Here is a 27972-nt window from a genome sequence, read left to right as displayed (position 1 = left end):
CCCTACCATCGAGAGCAGCTTCCGGCGTCGCTGGTGTAGCTGGGTGAAGAAGGAGTGGGCCCTCGCCGCCCTGTCTTAGTTCCTCGCGCTCTCTCGGGCAACATGGCGGGTGTGGAGGAGGCAGCGTCCTGCGGGAGCCACCTGAATGGCGACCTGGATCCAGACGACAGGGAGGAGGGAGCTGCCTCTACGGCTGAGGAGGCGGCCAAGAAAAAAAGACGGAAGAAGAAGAAGAGTAAAGGAGCTGCCACAGGTAAAGGGAGTTTTTATGTTTTCCCAGTCCCCGCCGGGATGGCCGAACGGCTCGACTCAGGCCCGGCGGGGCTGACAGGGACTAGGGACTTAGAATCCTGGACTGATTCCCAGGATTGAACGTGTGTCCGGGCCGAGCTGCAGATTCCCAGTCCCGGGGAGAGGCGGCTTCTCGCGTGGTATTAGGGATCTGGTGGGGGAGGGGTGGAGAAGAGGGTGCCTCAGCTTCTGTGGGGTCGCTGGGCCGGAGCCCCTGCATTGCCGGCGCTTAGCTCCCACGCAGACGGTGCGACGGACCTGAAGCCGTGCCCAGGGCCCAGCCCAGCCCTCTCACCTTCCTCGCGGGTTGGCCTCCTCCTCAAAAATCTGGTTCTGACCCATACTGCCGCCTCCTTGCTGGAGCAACGTGGGACATATTTTCGTCGAGGGTTGGGGGTGGAGTAACCGACTCTTAGTGCCTCAGCAGCACCTCCCCCCACCATCCCAGTTTACGGAGAGATTTGTGTGGCGCGCTGCCCTTTTGGGGGTGTGTGTGTATGTATGTGAATGCCCACGCGCTCTTGTCACTGAGTAGTAATAGCAGGATGTGTGGTGGTGGTGCGACTCTTCACCTGCCTAATCCCACAGTATCGTCAAGCTTTTGGGCTTTTAGGCCTGGATTATGATGCCACTTGTAGACAGTCTGGGTAGGATATTCTGTGGCTCCGAATGGAGCTTCTCTAAATCTACTGGAAAGACAAGGAAAACAGCTGAAAGTTTTCAGTTGGATTATATTAAGAGTTAGAAACTTAACTATTTGATTGTGAGAAGTCAGTGTTTTTGTTGCATCAAGGCCTTGGTTTTAGGAAGAGTTATTTGTACTGTTAAAATCAGCCACAGAAAGAGTGAGAGGACAGTGGAGAAGCCAGAAGTGATGAAGTGGAGTTGAGAGAGGTTAGAGAGGGTTAATCTGTATGCTTCTTCTGAAATTTTGATTAGATGGGAGTTGAAGAGGGAGAGCTGTAGGGGCTGGGACGCTTCCGGAGCAAAATTGAATCCCAGGACATAGTCTGGTGGCTGTTCCTGGCTTTCAGATGAAATCCAGACTCTTCAGTTTGTCCTTTTAAGGTGTTTAGCAGACTGACCCTAATATATCTTTAACAGTTGTATCTCTCAGGATGAATTCTCTGCTGTAGCCAGCATGTCACTTCATTACGTGCTACATGGTAATACTACCTCTTTTTACGCATACATGTTACTCCTATAGCTACATTCTAATCACTTCTACAGCAAGGCCTGCTCTTGTGCTTAGCTGTTGGAGAAGTTTGTTTTTTAGTAATGGAATATCTTTTCCTACTTATTTTTATTTTACCCAGCCTGGCTTGACAATTTCTTTCTTCCCGAACCCCTGAAGCCCCCAGGGCCCCACAGAAATCCTCTTACTAAGGCCTTCAGCATTTATGGCCCATCTTAAGTCCTTGCTTGGTTAATAAAGTATTTGTTGTAGTCTAATTGTTAAATACTTTAAGAAAGTTAAAACTACTTAAGGGTAGGGAACAACTTACAGTTTAGCTCCTAGCACAGAGAATGTGTAATGAGTATTTTGTTGAATGGGCAGTACCACTTAGATATGGAAGATTTTTCTGCCATTAAATAAATTTTATTCTGCTTCAAGTAATGTTTCTGCTTTTGTTTTCTGAACACTTATCAGGAAGACTTACGTGTTTTTTAGAATCCTTAGAACATATTCTAGTGGGAAGATCTTTATTAGATTTGATTTATGTTATTATATTTGATCAGCAGAGCAACAGGAACCTGATAAAGAATCAGGAGCCTCGGTTGATGAGGTAGCAAGACAATTGGAAAGACAAGCATTGGAAGAGAAAGAAAGAGTTGATGACGATGAAGGTAAATGGTTAATTTGATTTTTGTGGTTAGGAAAGCAAGAATATATGACATTCTTTAACCAAAGCTGCTTATTTGTCTGTATAGTCCAATATTCTCTGATGTTTTACTTAATTGATGTTAAAGCCTCAATGTCACAGATGAAAAGGAAAATGTATTTAGTTATTAGCCACTCTTTAAAAAGTTGGATATGTTGAATGCTCAAATAACACAGATCTCAACTTTAAAAATGTACTTAACAAAAGGCCGAGTAGTGGGTGAGTATTAATAAGATAAAATTGAATGACTGTTTTTTTAACTAACTTTTATTGAACAACTAATATGTACTAGGCACTATCTTAGGATGCTTTCATCCATTCTCATTTTACCCTCACAAAAACCAAGCAAACAGGAAATGATAGTTATATGATTTGCCCAATGTGACACAGCTAGTTTGTGTAGACTAATAGAGCCAGAGTTTCAAACCTAGCGCCTGATTCCAAGTCTATTCCTTTTACTCTATCAAAGGTACTTCTCTTTATTTTCGAAGGAGCATGTTGGAGTGCTTCTAAAATCTATTATGAATTTCCTGACCCCAGATCCTTGTGGTATTTTGGAGCTTTTGCCAAAGATTTCTTTAAAGACAGTAACTCTTGGAATTGTAGGAATTGATGCTATCAGTAAGACAGTGGACGGAGTGATTAGTTAGGAGAACTATTTTTATTCTACAGCCTCTTTTGGCAGAAGAGGAGATAGGGCTTTCCCATTCTTAATTATCTATTGTTGTGATCTACTGTTCTGCCTCAAGCACTGCCAGTTTGGGCTTATGCCTTCCAGTCCTTAGCAACAAATACCTGCTGTACTTTATCATGTTAGGATAATGCAGAGCAGTTGTTTTTCTTTTAGAAGGATAAATTCTCTGCCTTCAAGGAGCTTACAGTCAAACTTAGTGGAAAAAAGTGCCAAGAATTGTTACCAAACCCAGACACCAGGTTGCGGCAAAGGAAAGTACAGCGTTTATTGCAAAATGCCAAGCAAGGAGAATGGGCAGCTCATGCCCAAGAGACCTGAAGGCTTTTAGAGAAGGGTTTTTAAAGGCAGCATTAGAGGTGAGGGTTGCCAGGTGCCTGATCAGCTTGTGGACATTCTTCTGATTGGTTGGTTGTGCAGTAACAGGGTGACTTTTTGGGAATCTCAGTTATTAGTTTTCTGGTTTCAACTGATCTGGAGTCTGTGTGCTGGTGGTCAGCATACAGCTATCTTTTTCCACCTGGTGGGGGGTTTAGTATCTGCAAACCAACTCAAGGATATGGTTCAAGATATTATCTGTAGCCCTTGAGGAGAAACTAAAGGTCCTTAACTTTGTTTTTATGGCCAAACTATTATTATTTTGTCTTGTTTGATTGTTTTCCTTTGTTCTTGCATTTTTCTCATGTCTCTGATTAAATTTGCTCTTTGGAACTCAGGGAAAGCCTAGGAGTCTAAAGCTTTTTCACAAAAGAGGTGGGAGACTTGGGGTCTGTCCCCAGGAAGGCCCCACAGGGTCCTGCTTGGTTTCAGATTCAAGGGAATAGTTAGCTTTTCCTTCTCCTTAAGCAAATCTCTTGTCCATTCTGCCTTGGTTTATGCTTCAGATTATAAACATATTTTGAACTCTTAACAAGAAAGGTATTTGTAAATTCAGGGTATTATAATAGGTTGCTGTTGACCCACTGTGTGTAGAATATCAATCACAGTACTAATTTGAAGACAGTGCCTGCCTTGTTTCATTGCACCTCTGCAAAGTTATATGAATCTCTTGACGTTGAAGGAGGAAATTTTGCTTGTCAGAATGGAAATCTTCAATGTACTAAAGAAGATTTTAGGAATATCAGTAGCTTTCTCCAGTTTGGGTTCATCATTTTCCTAATTCATTTTGATAATCAGGATCAACCAGTACTATTAAACTGTTGTGAGAAGTCTTTGAGAGGATGGAAAGCTAATATTTCAATATCTTTGTTCTAAAGGAAAACTGATTATTGTGGAGAGACAAAATATAGAGTTGGAAAGATATACTGGTACCTGCAATAAAACTTATTGAAATTTGGAGGTGGAATTGTGGGCTGAATGCTGATGGAAAGCTCATTGGAAGGAATGGGACTTAAAACCAAACAAAAGAGACCATTTTGGGGCAGGACAAAGTGTAGTGAACAGTGCAAACTGGCCTCATTATGAGACGATTCATTGAGGGAGCTTTTGAGCAATTTTTTTCCCGTTTTTCGTTTGTTTATTCATTATTTGTTTCCTTCCGGTTTTATTGAGCTATAACTGGCACACAGTTCTGTGTGAGTTTAACGTATACAGCATAATGATTTGACTTAGATACATCATAAAATGATTACCAAAATAAGCTTAGTGAATATCATAGTTATTTGCTCTTAGTTATTTTAGTTATTTATGGGTAGATTAGCATACTTCAGAAATGATCGTTGAAATTTATTGAGCAGCATTTTTAGAAATTCACACACTTAGGTCTATTTTTGATACCTTTATTTAAAATATTTTAACTCACTGTTTAATCTTGGTCATAATCGTATTCTTTATTTTTTCTCAAAGTTTAAGTGTATGGTCATTGAGCTTCAAGCAAAGTTGTTATGAAAACCGACAGGCAGATCATGGCTATTTTGTGTATTCTTTTGCCAGCTGTTTTTTGAAATAGTTCTTATTTTTGGTTATTGGGTTCTTTTGAAAATCTGAAAACTATGAACCTAGGAAAAGTAGAAAATTTTTTGTATACAATTTGATCCAGAAAGAAGGAGAACTCTTTTTCTCTAATAACAACTATGCAGGAAAAGATATTTTATTTATTTATTTATTTATATTTATTGGCTGCATCTGGTCTTATTTGCGGCACATGGGATCTTCTTTCTTTGAGGCATGCAGGATCTTTCATTGCAGCGCACGGGCCCTTCGTTGCAGCGTGTGGGCTTCTCTCTAGTTGTGGCGCACAGGCTTAGTTGCCCTGCTGCATGTGGGATCATAGTTCCCCAACCAGGGATCGAACCTGAGTCCCCTGCACTGGAAGGCGGATTCTTTACCACTGGACCACCAGGCAAGTCCCAGGAAAAGATATTTTAAAATATGAGACCCCATTTACCTCTCACTGGAATAGGAATCAGGTGATATTCTTGGTTCAATTTTGCTATTTATCTGTTAGGATTATCTTGGGCATGTCCCTTAAACATTCCTTGTTACCTCATCGGGTTGCTTTAGGATCACATGAGATCATGAAATACAGGTGTTTAACTGCAAAGCATATATAAACTGTAACTATTATTATTTCATATGAAGTCATATAGTCATTATTACAGGTATTTCAGTAACACTAGTTATTTTTCTTTGCTTTTAAAAAAAAAGATGTTATTTAATACATTTTCTATTCTTAAAAATATCTTAATTCTTTTAGTAGAGTAAGTCAAAGTAAAGTTTACTAGTGCTTTTGATTGCACAAGTCAAATTCTGATACTTAAAGCTAACATTATACAAAATTCTAAGAGTATTGGGTCAACTTTGTCATATGCTATTTAAGATGCACTGTGTGTGGGCTTCCCTGGTGGCGCAGTGGTTAAGAATCCCCCTGCCAATGCAGGAGACACGGGTTCAAGCCCTGGTCTGGGAAGATCCCACATGCCACGGAGCAACTAAGCCCGTGCGCCACAACTACTGAGCCTGTGCTCTAGAGCCCACAAGCCACAACTACTGAGCCCACGCGCCGCATCTACTGAAGCCCTTGCGCTCTAGAGCCCGTGCTCTGCAACAAGAGAAGCCACCGCAGTGAGAAGCCCGCGCACCACAACGAAGAGTAGCCCCCGCTCGCTGCAACTAGAGAAAGCCCACACACAGCAACGAAGACCCAACACAGCCAAAACTAATAAATTAAAAAAAAAAAAAAAAAAGCACTGTGTGTGTGTGTGTGTGTGTGTACTTGTCTGCTTGTGCTTGTTTCGTCCCTCTGCTTATAAGGCTTAAGTGAACTTGACATGTCTTTCCTTAGATGGAGATGGTGATGGAGATGGAGCAGCTGGAAAGAAGAAGAAAAAGAAGAAGAAGAAGAGAGGACGTTAGTGTCTTTAGTTAATCCTACTTGCCAAATTAGAAGTGGTTATTAACCAGCAGGTTTGAAGAGTAGATTTGAAGTTACTTAAGATCCTGGTATATGTTAGGGAAATAAATGTAGGCTTAATAGAGGTAGAATTTAGTGAAACTCACAGCTATTTGGCAAGTACTTTGGTTTAACAGTCTTGTTATTTTCTTTAGCTGTTATTCAGCCAGGGGATGTTAATAATAAATTTGTTGCATTTTACTGCATGTTAGGGATGAGTTCCTAAAAACTTTATAATTTAAAATTTGAATAATTCAAATAATTTTGTCAGTGATGACTAAAGTAATGCCACCAAGTGGTAATAGGATAAACATAGTTTGCAGTTCACCTGCCAGTTTTGATATTAAGAGATTCTTGACGAATATTTAATGAGGAGTCCCATTATTTAAAATTTGTGTATGGTGAATTTTTATTAATAACATGTATTGCACTATTTCAAATTCACTTAAAATATGATCCTACTTGTATTTTGTTTCTATAAACGATATAACCAAACATCTTCATGGACCTGAAACTCTTAGGGAGACTAAGGGGAGACTGTATAGTATTGGGGAATAAAGGTTGGGTTGAGAATCAGAACAAGTTCTAATCTTGGATGCCCTTTGGTTATTGGGGACCATTGAGTGTCTGGCTAAACCTTCCTTTAAAATCTTCAGGCTGAAATTTTATGAATGAGAATATTGAGGGTTTGACTTTCATTTTTATCTCTGGGTTGAAATACTTAAATTATTTTTTAAGAAAGCTATTGGCTCTGCCAGCCATTCCCCTGATATGTCTCTAGGTGGAGATGGAATAGCCTTCTTTCTAGTCAGGCATCTATCCTGGTTAGATCCTTCTACTCAGGATGTCAGTTTTGCCCCTAGCATAATCTGTATTTAATGAGCACAGATTACTTGCATTCCAGGAATCTCCAGGTATTATGATGTCATATTCCTTCCATTCAAAAATTGTTCGTAGTGTGCTTGTGAGACGTATTACCTGAGAATGGCTTGAGAAAGATCTATTTCTCCAAATACTCTAAAATTGCTTCCTAATGAAAGTAGATAAGCAGGGAGGAGCTTTAAGAGGCTGCTTTGTATTTGCCCTTGGTAGAATTCTTCCACTGACAGGTGTTTTAGTATGATGCCATCAGCCTTTGTTGTGCCTCCTCTGAGGATGTTGTTGAACTTAACTGTTCATTATATTTCTTTATGAGCAGTCTTGAGAGACCCTTTTTTTCTGGTCTTAGTATCAAGAATAATTGTGCTTTTCCTGAGTAGTTAATGTGTTTTATTGCAGAAGCACCATGAACTATGCAAATAACCTAGCCTTTTCTTTTTTTTTTTTTTTTTTTTTTTGATATTGGCTACTAGAGGATTTAGAGCCAAATCTGGTTTTGTATTGGCCTTATTTCAGGTTCTATTTTAGGTTCTTTCTGTGTTTTGATTTTTGCTTTCTGATTTGCTTTGAACGTCTCTTATTTGTGTAGGCTGTCATAAATCACTTATGAAATAAGCCAAATACTGTAATCAGGGGCAGTTTACTGCCCTCATTTTCCTCATCTATAAAGTGAGAGAATTGTAAGTGATAGTTAACAATAACTGCAATACAGATATTTATAATCATAGTTTTAGATAATAACTTGGACATAGTACGTTATAAGTTTCAAAGGTTATCCAAGATTTCATCTAGTTCCTCATTTTGTAGATGAGGAAACTGAGGCTTGGCGCATTTAGGCATTTGTCCAAGTCACAGCTAATAAGTGGTAAAGGCTAGGCTTCAACTTATTTCAATGACAAATTCTTTATTTTTTCTCTAATGAACTTTTTGAGTCCTTTAACTATCTTGTCTTAATAATTTGTGGACAATATAAAAGACATCTTTATTAGATTTGTAGATGAAATATAAAGCTGAGGATGATAATACTTTGGTTGACAGAAATCAAGATTTCAAAAGAAAACTGAGACAATAGGCTAATATTAACAAGCTGAAATTTAAATAAGCATATATAAAGTTAGTATAAGGTGATAGAATCCTAAGGATTTTGAGTGCTTATACAGTGTGAACCAAAAAGCTAGGAATCTTAACCTTTCAGTAGCAGTAGGATTTTTAGAATCAACAGTGTATTCTTATACTAATTGTACCTTATTTGAACTATTAATAGAAGTCAATTCTAGTACCAACTTAAAAGGAACATTGACAAGGTTGGAGAATATGAGTGAAAGTGTTAAGAACCGCATCCCTTAAAGTGGTTTCTCATCATAGAGAGGAAGGAAGCAGTAGAAATGAAAAGTAAATTTTTTTTAACTGCAAAGAGTTAAGTAGAACTAACAGATGAAAGTAACAGGGAGATTAGTGTTGGAAGAGCTTTCTAACAGTTACAGTTCTCCCCAAATGAATGTATTTTAGCTTGGGAATAGTGATTGCCTCCGCTGTCGGGCACTTAGTGCCATCCGTCAGGGGTGTTAGAGGATTCCTGGATTTGAGTGTGAAGCTAAATTAGATGACCTCTAAGGTCGTTTTTGATTTCAAATTCTAAATGTTCCCTCTTCGGAGGAACCTAAAACAGCATTCCCCAAGTTTACTTGTCCATAGAACACTTCTAAACATTACATAAAAAAGAGGAAAACAGTGGGTGTTTGTGAAATATTGAATATTCAGATTAAAAGAGGGAACCAAAAAATGGTTCTGTAGATAAATGATTTGGCTCAGTAAATTGTCATATTTTTCTTTATATGCGTCCTTTTATTTCCCATTGCAGAACAAAAAAATCTAAAATATGTGTTAAAATTTCAGATAAAAACCCATAAGACTGATTAAAATCAAAAGAAAACCACACACTTCAACTCAGTAGTTGTTACATGCTGCAGGTATACATTGAAAGTCATATATTATTGCATAAATTAAGTCTTACGTAACTTCCTGACATTCCTTGGATACAGCACTTGTTACTAAAAGAAAGTTCTTTGTAGAATAAGAACTATATAAGAACTAGTTCTTATGCATTTAAACAGATTTTTAGAAGACACATCTCTAAATATTTTTAAAAGCATTTTGGAACACTGGTGTCTTAGAATATAGTTTGGGAAATAACGTGTCCTTAAAACATATGCTAAGTACTGTAACTTTTTTCAAGTATCTGGAAATTTGTATATGGCTACCTAAAGTCTTTTAGCCCTGGGGTATGTATACATACTAATATACTATGTATGTATACGTAGTATACATACTATGTATACTAACTTTTATACATAATATACCCTTGGAATAAGTTTTTTACCTATTTTATTAATACATAATAGCTTTATATTTTTACTTTATCGCTGTAGGATTTCTTTTTTATTTTCTTGTTGCTTCTTTGATTTTTATTTGCGAAAGCCAGCCTCTGTATGCTATTCCATTTCCAGTATAGTAAATGAAGACAAAAACATTAGAAGTGTTCTTTGTGCCAAGGCATATACTGTTTAAATACATAATGGAGTTCTGAGGAGTTGAATATTTTTATTCCCAAGTAATTAATTATAAATCAGGAGGTGGCTATTGTGGTGAAATATCTTCTGTTTTTAACTGTAAATTGATACCAGGGAGGCTCCTTAAAGTCAGGACATATAATAACAATTAGGAACTGAGAAAAACGAATGCTAACTGCTTAATTTTGTTTTTAACTACAGAAGTTAATGCTTTATTTGTATCTCACAGCAAAAGTTCAAACAGACCCTCCCTCAGTTCCAATATGTGACCTGTATCCTAATGGTGTATTTCCCAAAGGACAAGAATGCGAGTACCCACCCACACAAGATGGGTAAGGATCATAAAATAACTTCCAGTTTCACTTTTGAAAGTTGTAGTTTAGCAATAAAGCAGATTTGATTTTTCTTAGGACTTTGCTCCACTACCTTAATAAAAAAGCTTATGAATTTGTTGCAGAGAAGATACAGTAGAAGCCCTCTTATCCAAAATCATTGGGACCAGTAGTTGGTTAATCTTTATTGATAAAAGTTAACTTAAAACAAACATTTGTTTTTCATCATTCTTGATCTTTGAGCATGGATTGCATTGAACTCCACTTTTTTTTTTTCCATGGGCTGAATCCATAATGCGTTGTCTGGTCTGTTCCATTTTGAGTTTCTGTGAACAGTAAGAACTAAGTAATCTGCGGGCTGATGCCTGTATCTACATTTTTTTTTTCCTGAAATCATTTACAGTTCCATTTGACAGAAGTATTTTTTGACGACTTGCCTTTATTGAAACTTCTCTGAGTAGTCAATTTAGTTTTCATAGAAACAATTCTTTTTATGTAATGTATAATTAAACTACATAATTACAATAACAAGTACAGATGACTTACACAGGTTTGGGCACAGATAACCTGATTCTTGGAAGTGTTCTGAAAGAATGCATTTTATTTGGTTAGCAGACACTTGAAGTGGCATTATGTAGACTAGTTAAGAGCCTGGAAGCTGGGACCTAACTATCTGCATTTGAATCCCAGTTCTAACACTTATTAGCTTTGTGACTTGGGCAAGTAATTTATCATGTCTGTGCTTTCATTTCCTCATCCATAAAATGGGCTCTGCATAGGGTTGTTGTGAGGAATAATATATGTAAAGCATTTAGAAGAGTGACAGACACATAGTAAGCATTAGGTAAGTGTTAGCTGCTGTTATTATTATTATTCAGAACAGGAACCTAGCCACTAGTATTCAGAATACAGTGGGCATTGGTCCGTATGGTTTACAGGGGGATCAGGAGCATTGGTTAATCCAGTGGTTGCAATAGTTGGTTAAGAAAGCTTCTACTGTAGCACTGTTTCTTTGACCTGTAAAGACATCATTGTTTTTCTTTAAACTTAGAAAGGAACATGATGTTATATTTTATGGCATGGGCATCTTTTCTTTGAATTTGAATACATCAATCACTATCCCTGTCTTAAAACATTTATTTTTAAAGTGTTACAAACATGCAGTTTTATATTAATTACATAAATTTTCATAGTACATATGATGTGATGACACTTATTTTTTAATATAATCTTTTTTTTTTTTTTGCTTGTTTCCTCTTCCTTCCCGACCCATGTAACCACCTAGCAGGTAGCCTTCCATATGTTTTATGCTCATGTATGTGTACATCTATCTCTGTTTGTGTAAGGAGAGTGTTTTGGTCATTATTTGTTTACAAAAACAGAATCGTAGGCACACTTTCCTCCTCCATGCCTTTCTCATCAGGGCTGCATCTTGGAAGTCCCTCTAAGTCAATCAGAATAGCTCTGTTATTCTTTAGAATGGCTTCATAATCTGTGGCATGAATATACCGTACTTTATTCCACCATTTTGTAATTGATGAGCATTCACTTTGCCTCCAGTTATTTTTTTTGCTGTTATAAACCATTTGCAATAAAGATCTCTCTTAAGTATATACATATATATGTATATATACATATATGTGTTTGGGAATACACATATCTATCTCCTTATGTGCTGGCAGTTTTATTATGTGATAGTTCTCCAGGAGTGAGATTGCTGAATCAAAGAATATATTAATACTTTATGATTCCCAGATTGCTAGTGATTTTTGAGCATCTTTTGATTATTGGCTTTATTCTTTTGCTCTTGCAGAAGTTTAAAGATTATACTTTTATTTTATTTTATTTTTTATTGGGCCATAGTTGTTTTACAATGTTGTATTAGTTTCTGCTGTACAGCGAAGTGAAGTAGAGTTCCCTGTGCTATATAGCAGGTTCTTATTAGTTATCTATTTATACATATTAGTGTATACATGTCAATCCCAATCTCCCAATTCATCCCACCCCCACCCCCCACTTTCCCCCCTTGGTGTCCATACATTTGTTCTCTACATCTGTGTCTCTGTTTCTGCCCTGCAAACCGGTTCATCTGTACCATTTTTCTAGATTCCACATATATGTGTTAATATACGATATTTGTTTTTCTGACTTACTTCACTCTGTATGACAGTCTCTAGGTCCATTCATGTCTCTACAAATGAGCCAATTTTGTTCCTTTCTATGGCTGAGTAATATCCCATTGTATATATGTACCACATCTTCTTTATCCATTTGTCTGTTGATGGGCATTTAAAGATTTTAAATAACAGTATATATTCATATTTTGTACTTCTGGGTTCCTAGCAGTCTCTTCTGTTTTCTCAAACTCTTATTTTTTGTTTTATTACATCTTTAATTGGTCTAGAATTTTTTGTCTAAGGTTGGGAGTGCTAATTTTACTTTCTTTCAAATGGATAGCTAGTTGTGCTAGAATTGTTTCTTGAGTAGTTCATTCTATTTAATTGAATGACCACTTTTGCCATATACTATTCTTATATAATGGAACTCTGTTACCTTATATAATGGAACCAATTTCTGTATTATTTATTCTGTTCCACTCATCTATTTGTCTATTTCTATACTAATACTGTTTATTTTGGTAATTTGTTAAGTCATTTGTTTCTCCTCTGCCACACGACTTAACCAAACAGTTCTATTTTTACTTTTCTCAGCTACTTTTGGTCATATTTTTAGTTTTAATACACATACCCACAGAAAAATGCCTTTCTTATTGGAATCACATCATACTTATGTATGTTTCAGAAAACTGACAGTTGTATCACATTGACTTATCCATTGTCATTGTATATTTTCCAACTTATTCTGATTTTTTTTTTTTAATGTAGGTCCTGTCCCTTTTTTAAGTTTGTCCTTAAGTGTTCTATTGTTTTGTTACTGATGTGAACGAGATATTTTTATTCCCATTTCCATTTCTGTTTTCTTATTGCTAAAGGGGAAGAAAGCCATAGATTTCCTATACTTGTTAACACATTGTTAATATTTTTAACAACATGAATATGGTGGAACACTTGAAGTAATGTTTAATATAAGAAAAAATAATTGGGATTTTGTAAATCTTAGAAACTACCTTTTCCTTTTTGCTATCATTTTCTAATGCAAACTAAACATTGTATAGGTGGAATAAGTTCCGTTTTTGAAACAATACAGGAAGATATTAATTATATATTATAATATCTCTTGGGATAATACTTTTCTTAAATATTGAAAGCAATGTTGTGTGCTGTCCTGGAGAAATACAAAAGAAATTAAGATACTGTGGTTATGTTTGTTCTTTAGTAAATCTCAATTTTTTTGAGATTCATATAATCAGTTTTGACTACTTGCAAATAGATTACAATCAATATTCTTACGGATTTGGTAAAGTATTAAATATAGTTTTGTATCTTGCCTTCCTTGATTGAAAATTACGTGAATTATTACAAAGAACTTACCTGTGTAACTGCCACCCAGGTTGAGTGCATTATGTTAACTTTTTATTTTGAAGTAATTTCATACTTAACAGAAGTAATTCCATTCTGTGAGACTAGTACACAGAACTCCTGCATACCTTTCTCAGAGTATCTTTAACATTTTGTCACATTTGCTTTATCGTTCTTAATCTCAATGGAATATGACACTTATGTATAATATACAAATAACACTCCATTTTCTCCTTGGAAGATAGAAAGAAGGCAAATGTGGAAAAATGTTATATTGGTGAATCTGTACACATACTGTTTTTCTGAAGTATTTGAGAATAGGTTGTGCATTTTGGGATGGGTTACTAGATAAGTAGATATTGTGTCCTTTTCTGGGTTGTCAAATATGAAGGCACACGATGTCAATTTCTTTCACTTGGATAAGGTATTAACCAGTTTCTCTATTACATCATTATTGTTTTTCCTCTTGTAATTAGTAATTTGTGGGAAATTATTTTGAGAATGTAAATATCTCATTCCTTAGGAACATCTTCCTTACGTGTAGAAATCCATGATTTTTTAATCAGTTTTTACTAGGATGGTTGTTGCTCTTTAAAAAAATTTAACATTCTGCGTGCATTTCCTGTGTCATTAAAATTTTTTGAAACCAATTTTAATAGCTATAATGCTGTTCTGTTCTGTATCTAGCACAATTTTATTAGCTATTACCCTATTTTTGAACATTAATACTGTTTTCAGTTTTTTGCCACTAGAAAAATTTCTGTGATGAACATCTTGGTACATTAATTGGATCTGATTTTTCCCTTTTTCTAGATCTCTAGAAATAGAACAAAGAATTATTTTGAAATTCTTGATATATATTTCTAAGTTCAGTAGGCAGTTTTTTGAGACACTTGTTAATTTTACAAGCAATACATGTTCATTATAGGACAGTTAGGAAATACAGGTAAGCAAAAAGAAAGTAAAAATTTCCTTAATTCTGCCTGTGATTTAAAACCACTGTTTACTGTCTACTATTAGTTTTACTGTATTTGATCACTTGGTTAATGTGGTGACAGCCAGCTGTTTCTTTTTTAAAGGTACTTTGTTCTTTTTGCAGTTTCCATGTAATCTTGGAAATCTTGTGGGATACTTTGGTACTGTTGGAAAATCCTTTTTTTAACAACCTTTCACTTAATTATTTTAATATCCATTGATGATCCTTGCTTTATCAGTTATTTTTTGAGGACTTAATAATGGTGAATTTCTAATTCTGTCATGCCTTCTACATTTGTTTGCTGACATTATTCTATAAGAAGAATTTTCCTTTACCAGCTGGGGATCAACTATAATTTCTTCTTATAGGCAGTTAAACATGCTTTCTCTCTCTCTCTCTTTTTTTCTTTTTTGGGCCGTGCTTCGTGGCTTGTGAGATCTTAGTTCCCCAACCAGGGATTGGACCCAGGCCTTTGGCAGTGAAAGCTCAGAGTCCTAACCCCTGGACCGCCAGGGAGTTCCCTTTTTTTTCTCTTTAAATACCAGTTTCCAGAGGAAGGAATTGGTGTCATATCTGCATCATTCTTAATTATTTCTGGGCTAAAGATATGTATTTTTTTATAGATATGCATTTTAAATGGTTTTTGTAAATGTGTCATATAGTGCTTTAAGAATGCACATATAATCACTTTTAAGTTATCTGTGCAATGAGTTCAGAAACATTTATGACTATTAGAAATTAATAGTCAGATACATTTGTATCTTTTGGTTTTACTTCTATTTTTCTGCTTTAATACATCCACCAGTAAAGATGATGAAATATTAAAAAGACTCAGAAATATCAAAGAGGTGCGAAGAATTTACATACTCTATATTATTATTATTTTAAAATATTTATCTATTAATTTTTGGCTGCGTTGGGTCTTAGTTGTGGCACGTGGGATCTTTCATTGTGGCGTGCAGTCTCTTCATTGCGGCACATGGGCCCTCTAGTATAGTGTGTGCGCTTAGTTGCCCCACAGCATGTGGGATCTTAGTTCCCCGACCAGGGATCAAACCCATGTCCCTTGCGTTGGAAGGTGGATTCTTAACCACTCGACCACCAGGGAAGTCCCTATATATTGTATAAACACTTCCTATAAAGATTCTCTTTCAAGCAGTTGTTTTGATAGTTTTGTTTTACAGACATAATTTTTTTTAAAGGCATGCCTCACTTGACTCTCAGTTTAATTAACTGCCTTTTGGAATAATTGGTATGACTTAGAATGATTTTTTTCATCTTATTTATAAATTTTTGTTAAATAGACTGTCAAAAAATCAAATTTAGGAAAAGGGAAAACTCCTTCATAATCTTTCTCTTTCATTTGGGCCTGTAATTATAATTATAGACCCTGGCAGTAAGCTCTCGAATATCACTGATGACTTTCAGCTTGAACTCAAGACTTAGCAAAAGAATTTATTTAATTCAATTGATTGATAGTTCTTTACTAACAATGCAGAACATTCCATAATCTTTTGAAGAATCCACTGCTTCTAAGAGTTAGCCAGGGACTTTCCTGGCGGTCCAGTGGTTAAGACTCCATGCTTCCACTGCAAGGGGTGAGGGTTCGATCCCTGGTCAGGGAACTAAGATCCCACATGCCACCCTGAGGCCAAAAAAAAAAAGAGTCAGCCATTCAACCTTAAGACGTGTAAGATAGTCATGAGATCTATTGATTTCAGTATTGGGGATCTTTATTGTATCATGTTCTGATTCTAAAATGTCAAATAGCATTTGAAATTTAATTACACTTATGTTTTAACCTATAAGAAGTCGATTTGAAGAATCTTAAGGGTTGGACTGAGGAGAAGAAGTGGGAATTGATTATGACCAATTCCTTTTTCACATCCCTACATGCATAATATCCATCAGTTCCCTGTGGACATAGTCTTTTATCTTACCACCCTAGAGTAAATATTAGCTGATATTTTTACTTTCCACAAAAATCTTTGGCTTTTGAAGCAGAAGGTGCTTTCAGACTTTACTGTCAGGTGTGGCTGTAGGTATATGTGCCAGGATTATGGTCCATGTAAAAGATGAAGAATCGTGATTTATTTTGCTTAAAGATTGATCTGAGAATAAAGCTAGTACTCTTGTGCCTAAGAATGATTTATTCTTAGAATGTTTGGATTCCTGGTTTTCAGGAAAGGTTTTTGGACTTTTGGGAGAGACAGGGCTAGAGTTACAACTAGAGGTCAGGAGATTGTGGCTTGTCTGTCCGGGCATGGAGCGAGCAACTATAAGTGTACTGCAGCTGAAAAAGGTTGAGTCACATCTTGAGAATATACTTTTTAAAGGATCTTACCCTGTTACTTTCTGCTCTGAGGGTGTTTGTTTGAATACTTTGATTACAAGTTGCCTCTTAGTTTTTACTATTCCTATAAAAGTAATTGATAATACATTTAAGTATGTAAGGGGTTTAAAATTGACCTTAAACTGATAATATTTCAGTTTTCTAATAACAGCAGTAGATAGATCCAAAATATATTTCCCAACAGTAAATAAGCTATAGAAGCCTCTGTGACTCTTAAATACCCTCAATTTCACATAGGACAGCTTCTTTGGGCCTTTGTAGCAAATCAGAGGAAGTAGGTGTTGGCGCAGGTAGCTGCTGCAATAGGAAGTAATAATAATGAACTTGATGCTGACACACACAAAAACTCTGAAAGCATTTTGGGGCATTAACTTAGGGGGCTGTAGTTTAAAGCAGTTGGGTAAACTCTTTTTTATAGAGGGTCATATTGTAAATATTTCAGGTCTTGAATGTTAATTCACTTCTGCTGTTGTAGCATGGAAGTAGGTATAGATGGTATATAAATGAATGAGCATAGCTATGTTGCAAAAAAAAAATTTTTTTTTAACTTTTTATTTTTTAGTTTTATTTTTATTTATTTTTGGTTGCGTTGGGTCTTCGTTGCTGTGCACAGGCTTTCTCTGGTTGTGACGAGTGGGGGCTACTCTTTGTTGCGATGCACGGGCTTCTCATTGCGGTGGCTTCTCTTGTTGCGGAGCATGGGCTCTAGGTGTGCGGGCTTCAGTAGTTGTGGCACGTGGGCTCAGTAGTTGTGGGTCACGGGCTTAGCTGCTGCATGGCATGTGGGATCTTCCTGGACCAGGGATTGAACCCCTGTTCCCTGCATTGGCAGGCGGATTCTTTTTTTTTTAAATTAATTATTTTATTTTATTTTATTTTATTTATTTTTGGCTGCGTTGGGTCTTTGTTGCTGTGTGTAGGCTTTCTCTGGGTGCGGCGAGCAGGGGTATTGCGGTGTGCAGGCTTCTCATTGTGGTGGCTTCTCCTGTTGCAGAGCACGGGCTCTAGGCGCGCAGGCTTCAGTAGTTGTGGCACGCGGGCTTCAGTAGTTGTGGCTCGTGGGCTCTAGAGCACAGACTCAGTAGTTGTGGCGCACAGGCTTAAGTTGCTCTGCGGCATGTGGGATCTTCCCAGACCAGGGCTCGAACCCATGTCCCCTGCATTGGCAGGCGGATTCTTAACCACTGCGCCACCAGGGAAGCCCAGCAGGTGGATTCTTAACCACTGTGCCACCAGGGAAGTCCTGTTGCAAAAAAATTTTATTTACAAAACAAGTGCCAGGCTGGATTTGCCTGCAGGCTGTAGTTTGCTGACCACTGGCTTTGAGGCAAATAAGAATTATTTCTTGAAGGCATCACTTTTATACTAAGTATAATTTATACTTCCGTGATCACTGACTTGTGAATTCTGTGTTCAGTATTGCTTAAGAATCTGTGAAAGCTGTAACTTTAAAAAAGATTTTCACTTGAAGCAGTTATTGTTTTTGAAATGTACTGCTTAAAAAGGGAGTCAGTAGATCTTCTCATTTGCAAATACTGAATATAAAAATCTGTTTGTTATCCTTGGCAGTTTTAAAATATGAGCCATCTCCTTCAAGGAAGATTACCTCTAATATATATACAATTAGAAAAATCCTGCAAAAGCACATAATATTTTATGTTTTGAGGAAGATATATGCAGGTTGCCAGGTCAAGTCTTTGGATTAGTACTTGCCCTGTTGGTGAAGTTAAATGTTAATATTTGGTGCATCCTTAAAATTTATATTACCTCAAGTGGAAGGATGACTTTTTTTCCTCCCCTCTGCTTTGTTTCTAGGACTCTTTTCTGACTTTTCTGGTTCTCTACTTTTGTGTTATTTTATGTGGTGCAGGGTATTAGTCCCTCTGACTATGGATAAAATCTCACTTGAGGATTTTTTTTTTCCTAAGAGTCTTAAGAAAGGTTTAATTTGATTAGGTTTGGTTGTACCTGTGTGGGTACTTGTATTTCGAAACTTTGCCGACTTTTAATAAAAGAAACAATATGTAATTTTTTGTCCAAAATATCTTAGTGTATTTTTATCTCTCAGCTGTTATGCTTATTTTGCTGTTTATTAAATGACTAATGCTATACTATGCATACTATAAAGGCGAACAGCTGCTTGGAGAACTACAAGTGAAGAAAAGAAAGCATTAGATCAAGCTAGTGAAGAGATTTGGAACGATTTTCGAGAAGCTGCAGAAGCACATCGACAAGTTAGAAAATATGTCATGAGCTGGATCAAGCCTGGGATGACAATGATAGAAATCTGGTAAAAGGGATGTTTTTGTAAGAACATGATAAAAAAAATTTAGAGCTAACTCTCCAATTGTAATGTTTGGCTTTCATTATGTAATGCTTTGCGAAAAAACTTTAAGTGAAGGTTCTAGAAATACCTTCTAAATTCTTGTAGTGTCGATGTAATGAGGAAACCATAAGGACATTTGCAACTTCATTCACCCTATTTTGTATTCATGTACTCTCATGTGTACAAATGTACACATTACTGATTCTTATTTTCTGTTTGGAAATCTGTTACTTTGCTATCCAGTAAATCGTATTAAATTAAAATTCTGGGACACAAAACATTTATAATGCAATGAAGAAATCAATAAAAGTAATTATTTCTCCAGCTTTCCCCTTGAGAAATAATAAGCTATAGGGCAACTTAATACTCTGATCCCAAGAATATTCAAAACATGCAACATTGAGAAAATAAAACGTAATCAGCATTTAAATTAGTCTAAGTCAAGAATCTTATTTCCTGGTAAATCAAGTTGAAAGTGGATCGTGTTTTTCTGTTTCTCCAGATTTCTAGTGGAATTAAATTCTCTTTATTTTTTAGAGATGAACTACTGTTTTCATAGCGTCAAAGGACTTATTTAGTCACATCCAGAAAGTGCTCAGATCACTCCCAGAAAGTAATTTAAGAGTTTTAGTAAACTTTCTGGAGTTGATGAGCTGTAAGGTATATAAGGGTAGGAACATAAAAGTAAACAAATTCCTTTTTTTTTTTTTTTTTTTTTAAGTGAAAAGTTGGAAGACTGTTCACGGAAGTTAATAAAAGAGAATGGATTAAACGCAGGCCTGGCATTTCCTACTGGGTGTTCTCTGAATAATTGTGCTGCCCATTATACTCCCAATGCTGGTGACACAACAGTATTACAGTATGATGACATCTGTAAGATAGACTTTGGAACACATATAAGTGGTGAGTTGTTAGAAATAATTCCCACTCTACCCTCCTCCTGAAAACTCTAGTCTTGTCCCTGTTGGGTGGGGCTGTAGATACTGAACTCTCACGTTTTCTTCTTGATGCCTCACTTTTCAGTAGAGCTATGTTGAGGCAGATTTTGAGATTTACTTTAAAGCATCCTACTTAGTGGAGTACAGTGAAAACTGTTGGATAATTGAGGTTTATTACCTATTGTATCAAGGCATGAAAAATAGAATCTTACATCTCATTCAGTTCATTGTTGTAGACATTTTTTATTCATATAATAACAACATTTACTTAGAACCTTTGAGTTTACCAACCTTTATATATAATTGTTAACTTTTCTATATTCTCTCCCAAACCCTGTTAGGTAAGTACCTTTTATTTTCACTTAACAGGTGAGGAAGCAAAGCTTAGATTTAAATACTTACCTGAGGTTTTACTAAATTGGAGAAGCTAGTCTGATGGCTAGTGTCCTGTGGACCTATACATTTTCTCTGCCCACCGTGCTGTTCCTTAGTTCCCCAGGCTTTTCTCACTTTGATTTGTTTCTGTTTATATTTTTGTATAACTGCCTGGGTGAATATTGCATTGGTGCTGTCTTGAAGTAGTATGTACCAACCCTGGAATTTTTTCATTTCAAAACCTTTGTATAACTTATTTACACTTTTTTTCCCTTTGATTACGATTGCTGTCTGGGTACTTGATGTGCTGCCTTCATTTGAGCCCATCATTTTATGTTTCTGTTAACTAGCAAGGTTAATTATAGAGTAGATACTATAAAGTAGATCATTTGACTAGCTGATAAGTAAACTTAAAGACAAATTTTCTCTTTTAGGTAGGATTATTGACTGCGCTTTTACTGTCACTTTTAATCCCAAATATGATACATTATTAAAAGCTGTAAAAGATGCCACTAACACTGGAATAAAGGTATGTGAATTGTAAGCACCATTTCATTCAACATATTTTGAGCACTTTATAGCCTGTTTGGGTTATGTAAGATTGGTCCACCACCCTTAGGGTTTTAAGTGGGTTATTGTAATACAGTGTATGGAAGGCTTTTATAGAGGAAGTTATTTCTGCTTGTCCCTTATTTTAAGATATTAAGAAGTTAAGTTGCTATAAAATTCTGCACTTTGAATAACAGAGTATACATGATTCTATTTTTAGTGTGCTGGAATCGATGTCCGTCTATGTGATGTTGGTGAGGCCATCCAAGAAGTTATGGAATCCTACGAAGTTGAAATAGATGGGAAGACATATCAAGGTATGTTCTCTAAAAATGCATCTTATTTTGAAATGTCTGTGACCTTGGCAGAAATAATTTTGCAAGATAGCGTTGAGTTCTTTCTTTAGATCAGCTGCTTCATCTTTATCTCTTGGGAACTGGGAACATAAGGAGGAAAAACAAAGGAAATGACCTGTTCATGGTAGGAATTCTGTCTTAGCTAGCTGGTGGGAATTGTTGTCATCTACCCTGGTAGCTGATAAGAAGACACCTGGGGATTTATCCCAGGATGGCTGAAATGTAGGCTAGATTTTCTGTGACTAATCACAGGCTCAGACAGAAGCCAGAGGCCCTTTCCATTGATGACTCTCCCCACCTTTTTTTTTTTAAGTTGAATTCAAAATTTAGAGGCCAGTTAATTCCTTGTGTGTCCTTCCTTTAATCTTTATTCCCCTTGCTGCCTAGTCTTTCCCAGCCAGTGCCTGTGTACACAATCCCAGAGTCACCTGTGCTTTCTGGTGTTGTCAGTCCAGCCTTTCTCCAACTCCCAGGGTTTACCTGACCACTCTCCAGCCACCATTCTCCTTCCTAATCTGTGCTCATGCTCTCTGTAACTCCTGTCTTAAAAACTTTCTTATAGAATGTTTCCTACATTTCCTTTAACCAAATCCTGACTCCTTTGTAATCTAATTTAGCATGGAGACTCTCATGCTTCCTTGTCCCTCAGTAAATTCACATCATTCACCATTCTTTGCATTCCCCTGTAGATACTTTTGGACTGTGGTGTTCTACCAACTGCACAGTGGTTCTTCCTCTAAGACCTGACACAGAGCCTGTCCTTGTTGCTCTCTTGCAGATCCTTAAACCTGTGAACGTCTGTACAAGTCAGAAATTCTTAAGACTTCTCACACTTGGATGGGAGGTGTTACGGGCTAATGAAGAAAACATGCTTTGGGGTTAGGCAGGTCTACCTTTGAGTTTAGATAAATTCTGTCACCTCTAAGAACCCAAGTTTCTTTTTAAAAAGTTTTTTTTTAAAGATTTAATTTTATTTATTTTTGGCTTCATTGGGTCTTTGTTGATGCGCGCAGGCTTTCTCTAGTTGTGGCGAGAGGGGGCTACTCTTCGTTGTGGTGCGTGTGTTTCTCATTGCCGTGGCTTCTCTTGTCGCGGAGCATGGGCTCTAGGCACGCAGGCTTCAGTAGTTGTGGCTCGTGGGCTCTAGAGCGCAGGCTCAGTAGTTGTGGCTCATGAGCTTAGCTGCTCCGCGGCATGTGGGATCTTCCTGGACCAGGGATCGAACCGGTGTCCCCTGCATTGGCAGGTGGATTCTTAATCACTGCACCACCAAGGAAGTCCCTCTGAGAACCCAGGTTTCTTTGACTGTAATAGGATTCAAGATACCGTGTTTTGTTTTGTTTTGTTTTTGAGAAATATAAATTTTATGACAGTGCCTGGAATTTATTGGTATTCAACAAATATTTGTTGTTTCCCACCCCCAGTTTTGGGATCGGTGCCACAACAAATAATACGTATTCACGTCTCTCTCAAATCATCTTTCCCTTCTATTTTCTCCTAATTCTACAACTTTGGTTGGCATGTGGTCTGCCTTTCAAGGTATATTAGGTGACAATTTGACTTGATGTTTAGTCACCACATAACAGTTCTAGCCTGCAGTGTTGGAATCCTTAATATCTACTTTCTTACCTCTTCCACTAAGCCAATGCAACATTTTAGGTTCTATCATTTCGGTACCCACTTTTTTATACCAGTTGTTTTGTTGATCAGGGTTCTTAGTTGAGGGTGACAATTCATTTTTACTAGTTTAAGCGTAAAGAGTGTAGACAAATCATGATATTGGGAAGATGAAGAAATGGACTATAGGCTGAACTTTAAGAAGCAATTCCCAAAAACCACATAACAGAACCAGGCCGGGCCATCAAGGGAGTGGTTTTATTTACCTTGATCAAGAAGCTATAGAATTGGAAAATTACCTTTATAGCCGTTCGTTCCAGAATTAGCCTGCCACCGTCCACAACCTGTATACTATAAAAATGGATACTCCTGAGCCCTGCTTCTTCTATGTAACTTAGTTATATGTGTTAGGTTGGTATGGCTAAGAAATCTTTTTATTTAAATGTGTTTTTGGTTGGCCTGGGGGGTCAGTTTGTCAGGTGTTAGAGGAATAATAATGCTTGCTGAATTTTAAAATAAATTTAGCTTATCATTTATATAAGAAGGAAGTTTTTTTTTAAGAGCTAATTAAGAGTCTTATTTTTCTGTACCACCCCCTAAATTTGTAATATGCTTGTCATTATTAAAGATTTGAAAAAAAAACCTTGCTACCTAATTCTGCCCTAGAAGAAAGGTAACTCACACTGAAGATTCTAGCACTGTAGAACTAGATTTTTTTCTTTTAACCTTTATTGTGGAATATAATAAAAACTGAAAATACACACAATGTAAAACTTCAACTGAACATTTATAAAAGCTATGTAACCTTACCCCTTGACAAATAGAATACTGCCAGCATTACAGAAGCCCCCCCCCATTCTATATACCCCTTCTCAATTACAGAAGCCTTCTTCTAATAAGCCACTATCTTGAGTACTAAGGATTGGCATTTCCTTTTCTTTGTCTTTACCATCTATTATGCATCCCTAAACATTAGTTTAATTATGCCTAATTTTGAACTGTGCGTGTGTGTGTATGGAATTGCATCGTATGTATATAATTGTGCCTTCTTTTGCTCATTTGGTTTTATTTCAGGTCAGTGTATCCGTAGCTTTTCATTTTTATTGTTGAGTAAGTGTTCCATTGTGTGAATGTACTCACAATTTGTTTATTCTATCAATGATCCCAGGACCTTGGGATTGTTTAGATTTTCTTCTTTAACATTTGAAATGTTGATGTAATAAAAAAAATTTAAGGTTTCTTAATTCTATTATTTTGACACAGAATCCTCATTTTCAAATTACCTTTTGGTCCATAACCATGAAAATACATATTTTTCATGTTTGTAATGCTTATATACATGATATTTTATGACTGTATTTTTATTAACAATAACTCCCTAGATGGACCCCCATCATGTCCTCATCACATAGTTTATTCTTTTTCCATCATTTTCTCTACTCCTTCTAGTTTTTAATCAATAACATTGCAATATCCCAGTAGTTTTCCAGTTTGTATTTAACTGTCTTAATGTGGGGTTATTTAATAGAGCCATACCTGTTTGTGCTTTTAGAGACCCTGAATAACTTTTTTATTTTTCTGTTATGCCAGTGAAACCAATCCGTAATCTAAATGGCCATTCAATTGGGCCATATAGAATACATGCTGGGAAAACAGTGCCCATTGTGAAAGGAGGAGAGGCAACAAGAATGGAGGTATGTATGCCATTAACACTGTTCTATTGTGAAGCATTTTGACTTTTTTTTTCTACCAAACTATGAAGCTAGTAGTAGTTGAGTATATAGTATGTTGAGCAAAATTAACTTGCCGTCCATACTCACCCCGACAGGAATTGGGCTGTGTGAGTGTGCAGATTGTGTCTGGTCAGACTGGGGCTCAGTCAGCTGTGGAAGTGAGGCATGTCAAAGGTTCATTCAACACTTGGTGAATATTTACTGAGCATCTCATAGGTGCCCGTCTCTTTAGTAGGCACTGGAATGTATTCAGTAGTAGCGAACAAAATTCCCTGCTTATGTAAAGCTTACATTTTAATAGACGACACAAAGACCAAAAGTGCTAAGGAGATAAAGCAGGAAAAGGTAGATAAGGACTGCCAGGTATGGGACTACCTCAGCCTGAAGTTGAGATGGGAATTTTAATTAGTTCTGAATTTCTGAATTTTTCTTCTCTACCCTTGACCGTTATATATATTTTTAGGAAGGAGAAGTATATGCCATTGAAACCTTTGGTAGCACAGGAAAAGGCGTGGTTCATGATGATATGGAATGTTCACATTACATGAAAAATTTTGATGTTGGACACGTGCCAATAAGGTGAGAGACTATAGTTTTTATGTGACTGATGAGTTTCTCTTCCCAGTTAACAGCATTTTAAAAAGTGACGGACATCCACAGTGGCACATTCATAAATGCACAGTTCTATGGCCTAAAAATAAGTTCTGTGGATTTCTATAATTCAGCAGAAAAATCGTCCTGTTAAAAATTTTAACTGAGATGAAAATGATGTAAGTATTCTCTTCATATCCAGTTTCCAACAAGCGTAATAATTTCAGAGATTATCATTTTGCTGGCATTCCTAGGTTTTTGTTCTTAGTATTTTCCCATTGGTAAACTTTATATTTTTATGTACTTTTTTTTTTTTTTTTTTTTTTTTTAACTTTTCGGAGATGGTTGAAGTGTCTACTTTTTGTTCGGGTCTTTCAGCTTACTGCCGAAATTTCCCCCAAAAGGGAAATTCCCACCTTCATACTATTGATGAGTCTGCACTTGGAATTTAACACACACATGCATAGACACATAAGTATAAGATAGCCTTCATCTGGTCTCCTATTCATCTGCCATCTATAATTGGGTATTATACATTCTGGTTTTTGAATGTTGGAAGAGGCAGCAAAAAAGTTTTTTGAACTTTAATTACTAAGTGAAGTCATAGCTTTGGTTTGAGTTTTCCTTAATGAGGGAAATGAGTTGCTAACTTTTTAGCCAACTATTAATCTTGGATTTTCTTGTCTTAGGCTTCCAAGAACAAAACACTTGTTAAATGTCATCAACGAAAACTTTGGCACCCTTGCCTTCTGCCGCAGATGGCTGGATCGTTTGGGAGAAAGTAAATACTTGATGGCTCTGAAGAATCTGTGTGACTTGGGTATTGTAGATCCATATCCACCATTATGCGACATTAAAGGATCATATACAGCGCAGTTTGAACATACCATACTTTTGCGTCCAACATGTAAAGAAGTTGTCAGCAGAGGAGATGACTATTAAATTTAGTCCAGAGCCACCACAACACCTTTTATTTTCTAAGCTTTGTTGGAATACATTATACCAGAATTAATTTGCAACCTGTTGTCTGTTTAACAGTGGACCTATGTAATACTTTTATCCACGTTTAAAAAGGAAGGAATTTGATCAAAGGCAAACCATTTAATGTAATTAACCAAGGAAAAAGCTTTCAGGACTTTGAAATGTTAACTGTTTTCCTTCTGTCTAGGAAATGCTATAAAGCTCCAATTAATTAGGAATGACCTAATACATTTTGTTTCAAACACCTAAGAGATGCTTTTCAGATATTTATATTGCCGTATTCTTAATTGAATGCTTTGAATGACTACATCCAGTTCTGCACCTATACCCTCTGGTATTGCTTTTTAACCTTCCTGGAATCCATTTTCTAAAAAATAAAGACATTTTCGGATCTGAGAGCTATATTTCAATGTCTGTGGTTATAATTCTGTACAGGAAATAGTTTAGCTTAATGTAGGAAAATGTAGAGCCTTTTATCTGGACTGTAGACCTCCGCACTGAAACTTTTCTTCTGACATAGTGGCTAAAACAAGATCTATACATGCATAAAGTGGGAGGAGAATCTTCATAAATTAATATACAGCTTTAGGAATATTTTACCTTTATTTTCTTTTTAGGACCATATTAGTCCTTGTCTTTCATTTTTCTCCTGACATTGGAAAGATCTAATTAAAACATAACTTAGTAGGAACATTGTACCAACTTAAAACCTTGATTTACTAAAATCTCAACCTTTAGATCCTTTGTCCAGTTGTAGTTATTTATTGAGAAATGTATTCAGCTTAGTAAGCGAAAAGGGCACTTAAAACCACACAAATAAAGAAAAACAGGAGTACTTCCCATGTTTGGATCTTGTTCTAGTTAATTTTTAGGCTTTTTCATTAGTGAACCAAATTCTCTAACACCCTGCCCCTGTACTGGCTTGAATTCATAACATCATGGGTGGTATTTCAGGAAGTGAGGTTACAGTGACACTCATAGCAGCTAAGTGCAGAAGTTAAATGTAAGCTGCCTAATACTTGTTTGAACTGAGCCCCACAGTTCTTGAACAGATTGCTTGAATTCCGTGTAAATGATTCGTTGGGAATGTTCCCACGTAATTTCAAAATTGTTATGTAGCAGGGTAAAGCCTTAATTTGTATATGCTTTAGCACAATAAGATTGCCTCTGGGATGCTGTTTAGTTTGTATTTTGTTTAACATTTTTCTCCTAAGAAACCTGACTTCTGTACTAAATCATTTATTATACACTAAAAAGTTGCTCTTTCAGATTAGAGCTATAAATGTTATCTTGTGGGATAAACAGTATAGTTTTTAGCTATATGAGCCATGTTTATTATGGTGCTAATGTTCAATAGCTACCTTTGAATAATTTCGCCATTTCCTGTGATGATGTGCAAGTGGCAGAGCTCACCAATTCATGCCTGGACATGTTACAGGGCTTGGGCCCTCCAGCTAGCTCTTTTGGAGTTTTGAGTCCATACCTTTCTGATGTGCTTTGGTGGGAGGTATAAAGTATCTTGATTTCTAAACCCAAGAACTTTCGAATTGAGTCAAGAATTTGTAGCTTTGTAAAACCTCTTTAGCAGTAGTGATCTCAAACCAATTATAAGCTTGAAGCTCCCTTCCCAAGTTGGGAGCACTGGCATCACTGCATGCCCC

At 36.6% G+C, this 27972-nt stretch overlaps 1 protein-coding gene across 2 annotated transcripts; it reads left to right on the top strand.

Annotated features, from left to right (window-relative positions):
• Nucleotides 1-26707, top strand: METAP2 (methionyl aminopeptidase 2). Of its 2 annotated transcripts, none has more exons than XM_061204423.1 (11): nt 1-253; nt 2035-2139; nt 6149-6214; nt 9935-10037; nt 18974-19135; nt 19893-20074; nt 20919-21013; nt 21254-21350; nt 24597-24700; nt 25203-25318; nt 26020-26707. In XM_061204423.1, exons 1-11 carry the CDS (start codon nt 103-105, stop codon nt 26270-26272), a joined length of 1434 nt encoding a protein of 477 aa, XP_061060406.1. In that variant the 5' UTR covers nt 1-102; the 3' UTR covers nt 26273-26707. The 2 variants fall into 2 exon arrangements, with proteins under 2 accessions (XP_061060406.1, XP_061060405.1); XM_061204422.1 differs by having other exon boundaries at nt 2-253; nt 2032-2139.
• The last annotated feature ends 1265 nt before the right edge of the window (nt 26708-27972 follow it).

The sequence above is a fragment of the Eubalaena glacialis genome, chromosome 11, assembly GCF_028564815.1.
Source record: "Eubalaena glacialis isolate mEubGla1 chromosome 11, mEubGla1.1.hap2.+ XY, whole genome shotgun sequence".
Lineage (NCBI taxonomy): Eukaryota > Metazoa > Chordata > Mammalia > Artiodactyla > Balaenidae > Eubalaena > Eubalaena glacialis.
Note: the sequence above shows the minus strand (reverse complement) of the source record. Positions and strands in the feature narration are given on the sequence as shown.

Coding starts and splice junctions, on each gene's coding strand:
- METAP2 (XM_061204422.1), top strand. CDS start 103: ATGGCGGGTGTGGAGGAGGCAGCGTCCTGCGGGAGCCACCTGAATGGC. Junction 2,140..6,148: donor AAGAGTTGATGACGATGAAG/GTAAATGGTTAA, acceptor GTCTTTCCTTAG/ATGGAGATGGTGATGGAGAT. Junction 10,038..18,973: donor TACCCACCCACACAAGATGG/GTAAGGATCATA, acceptor CATACTATAAAG/GCGAACAGCTGCTTGGAGAA.